The sequence below is a fragment of the Nicotiana tabacum genome, chromosome 15, assembly GCF_000715075.1.
Source record: "Nicotiana tabacum cultivar K326 chromosome 15, ASM71507v2, whole genome shotgun sequence".
Classification (NCBI taxonomy): Eukaryota; Viridiplantae; Streptophyta; class Magnoliopsida; order Solanales; family Solanaceae; genus Nicotiana; species Nicotiana tabacum.
This window is the reverse complement of record NC_134094.1, coordinates 86349900-86353684: the sequence shown is the minus strand read 5'-3', so window position 1 is coordinate 86353684 and position 3785 is coordinate 86349900. Positions and strand designations below refer to the sequence as shown.

At 32.1% G+C, this 3785-nt stretch overlaps 1 protein-coding gene across 1 annotated transcript; it reads left to right on the top strand.

The window, feature by feature from the left end:
* The first annotated feature begins 1512 nt into the window (after positions 1-1512).
* LOC107777808 (heat stress transcription factor B-3) lies at positions 1513-3299 on the top strand. The gene is made up of 2 exons (XM_016597958.2): positions 1513-2080; positions 2701-3299. The coding sequence occupies exons 1-2, from the start codon at positions 1838-1840 to the stop codon at positions 3184-3186; spliced, it is 729 nt and encodes a 242-aa protein (XP_016453444.1). The 5' UTR covers positions 1513-1837; the 3' UTR covers positions 3187-3299.
* The last annotated feature ends 486 nt before the right edge of the window (positions 3300-3785 follow it).

Below are 3785 nucleotides of genomic sequence, written 5' to 3'. Positions count from 1 at the left end.
TAAAAGCTGTAAATCTTTTGCCAATCGGAGGTAGGTCTATGATTGGATTGATTTCCAATATCAAGAAATTTGAGAGAAAATGAAAAGAACATAAATTTACTTCCAACGAAAATATGAGCACACCTAAATTTATACTTGAATAATTTCCATGAAATTAAATAAATATGTATAAACAGACAAATTCAGCCATCGAAATCTACACGGACGTTAAATATCAGTTTATTGCTTGTTTCGTATTATTGACTGGTCAACTTTGTAAAACTATAAGTACTACTTACATGGGCAGATTTATATGCAAATATATGGTGCACACAAACTCATGATATTTCCGACAAACTAAGTATTTTATGTACATATTTTTTAGAATTGGTCTAATATTATCTGCTGACACTATGATTCAAAGAGGCTAAATGATGCATTTAGTTGAATGCTGAGTTATTTACGTAGAAGAGCAGGGATCAAATCTCACTTAATACTTTCATTTTTGTCCTTTTTAAATGGTGCACCCATGTTATAAAAATGTTAAATCCTCCTCACTACGTAATAATAGCACTAATATTTACTGTGCTAAATTGATGACACCAATCATACCTTTGACATTCATTTTTCTTCTTTGTTTGGAAAGAAATGTTCATAGAGGCCTACACACAAATAAAGTAATTGTTTAATCTAGATCTATATGATGCAATTAAATTTACCCGTTAATTGGTCAATTTTATTCCAAAAGAAAATCAAAGTATGAAAATGCTTAACCATTTCTCCGGAAAAGGAAAGGAAAAAAGAAGAAAAATAAAATATGACCAATTGCTAACATATTGCACTTTCACATTTATCGTAGAGTTTAGTTGATCAATTCTTGTAACATCACAAATACTAGCTTTAGCATGATCATGTGGAATTTGGAACCTTAGTTCCTCTGTGAAACAAGAAAATTAAATATACTTAAGTGATACTTGAATTTCATTTTATATATTCTTTTAGGATGTGGCCACCAAATTCCACCTTTCGCTAACAATACAAGAATAAAACACTCGATCTCTAGAAGAAGACTAAATCAATAGGCATCTAGAAGATGCACACGATCAACACATTATTATATTGTCCTAATTTGAAACAACCTCATCATCTTAATTACCTAATCTCTAGAAGTAACTTAATGTCTTTGCTCTAACTTAATCATACATTTCATTCTATCTATCCACACGTATTTTATAGAAAAAGAGATACAATAGCGTGTACTATATAAATATTGTGTGTTACTGTCTTCAGTCATATTAGTCGTTTTGACCAATTGAATTTGTTTTAAAATATTTCACGTATAAAAAAAAACAAGTCACTTATCACTACATCTTACCTTCGCTACTCCGATATTTAAGAGAGAAATAAAGAATAATTTAGATAAATATTCTTATGATTAAAAATCCTAAAAGACAGATAATATGAAATCGGAGATATATATATATATATATATATATATAGATAGTAGTACTACAAATATTGCATGGTTCGTAGCGATATTTGAAAAGAATTGTTGTTTGAAAAGATGAAGCTTTCTTCTTATAGTTCTCTTTCTCTACAACTATTTAAGAAGAGGTAACATAAAGCATAGGTGTTTCAAGCATAAATTGTTTCCTCTTTACATAACTGTGAAAGGAAACAAATTAACAAAAGCTCTCTTGCATTTCTCATGAACTTCGGAGTCGTGTTGGGTTTCTACGTCTGGAGTTGGGAGTTCTTAACTGCCAATCTTCTCTTCTTTTCTTAATTAGAATTCTCTAGAATTTCATTTCCAGGCAATTTTCTTGGAATTTTTTTTTCTTTGGTTAAAAGTTTTTGAATGGGTGAACTAGACCAATGTGAAAGTACTTTGTTAGAGTATGTAAGGAAGTCATCAACGCCACCTTTCTTGCTGAAAACCTACATGATGGTGGAGGATCCGGCGACGGACGATGTCATTTCTTGGAACGCCGACGGGACGGCATTTATAGTCCGGCAGCCGGCGGAATTCGCCAGAGATTTGCTTCCGACGCTCTTCAAACACTGTAACTTCTCCAGCTTTGTCCGGCAGCTCAATACCTATGTATGTTTCCCTTTTAATCTCTCAGATTATTTAGGTCACTTATAAAATTATATTAATCGTCTTATTTATTCAATCGTTAAAAATTAAAATAATAGTGTTATGCGCGCGCATCTCACAATAGAAAACACTGGGTTGTAGGTTATCAAGATAAGATACTTTCCTAATGGTCGTATCTCAATTTGTGCGTGTTTCCTTGCCTAGTTGTAGTCTGTTTCAAATTATATGCATGATAATTGTAGTTTCGCCATTCGATACTATGATGTCTTAATTTGAAGAACAACGTAACAATAGCAACAAGCTAAGCATTCATTGTCCATGAAAGACAACAAAGTATATCTTGTAACTATAGTGACAAGTCATCTCATTTCTCATCTTACATAAAGATTAACAAAGTGTGTTATTTTTCAGAGATTAAATTTTTTCTCACAATTAGACTCATGAATGCTTGAATAATTATGGAGTAACTGTTTAGACCCATTTATCAAATTGTTAAGTTTTTCACCAAGTTTGAGAAAAATTAACATATTCCGAAATTATTTCTTAGTCCGGAACCTTGTATTTTGTTGAATATAGTTCTTGCAATTCCTTGATTCATCAACGTAACAATATATGATGAATAGGGTTTTCGCAAAATTGCAACAAGTCAGTGGGAGTTTAGCAATGACATGTTTCGCAAGGGAGAGAAGGATTTACTATGTGATATTCGTCGAAGAAAAGCATGGACGAACAAACAACAAACTAATAATAAGAATATTAACAATGCTGCCAATAAGAAAGAAAGAGATGAAGATCAAAGGTCATCATCATCAACTTCATCATCGTCATCATCTGAGTACAATAGCCTTATTGATGAGAATAAAAGGCTCAAGATGGAGAATGAAGTCCTAAGCTCTGAGCTCTCAACAATAAATAAAAAGTGCAAAGAACTCATTGATATAGTGGCCATGTTAGCAGAAAATTCAGAGGAAGAAGAAGAAGGTCAGCAAGATGAGAGGCCAATGCTGTTTGGAGTGAGGTTAGAAGTTCAAGAAGAGATGGAGAGGAAGAGAAAAAGAGCAGAGTTTACTGAAACTGTTGGTGTTTTTCTCTCTCAACTATGCAAATAAAGTAGCAAAAGGAAAGTATAATAGAGTTCAAGCATTGAAATACATGTATGGTGAATTTTTTACGGTGAATTTTTTATGCTCAATCTTAAGTGGGTAGAGTTATTTGATATTTCTATGGAGGTGGTCACAATGCAAGTTGATCCTAACATCACCCTAAAATAAAAAAATGTAATGAAATATCTGTAATTAATGGCAGTCTTTCCCCATTTCAAGCTATGTGTATTACTAGTGGGGATACTAGTTACAACTGCTATCTTATGTGAATTTGGGGATGACACAAAAAGGTTCGTCCCTCAAAACAATTAAAAAAGAAATAACGGTTGAAATATTCTCTACTTTTATCCAATCACGCATTCCTTATTTATTCGTTAAACATATCATATATGTCATGCTCTTGCAAAGTGATACAGAGTTTGACCTATATACGTTAAACGACATTTTAACTTTTACATGTTGTAGCATATATCATAAACTTATAACTCTATGATATATATTTTAAAAAATTATACTCAAGGAACATGAGTTTTAGAACTGAAGAGGGTCAATTCTTAAAACAGGAGCTAGTTAATTAAAGGCTCAAATATCAACTTTCTAGATCT

Excerpts from the sequence above, each read along its gene's own strand:
- LOC107777808 (XM_016597958.2), top strand. The coding sequence starts at position 1,838 with ATGGGTGAACTAGACCAATGTGAAAGTACTTTGTTAGAGTATGTAAGG. Across the intron at positions 2,081-2,700 it reads TCCGGCAGCTCAATACCTAT|GGTTTTCGCAAAATTGCAAC; the intron begins GTATGTTTCCCT and ends TATGATGAATAG.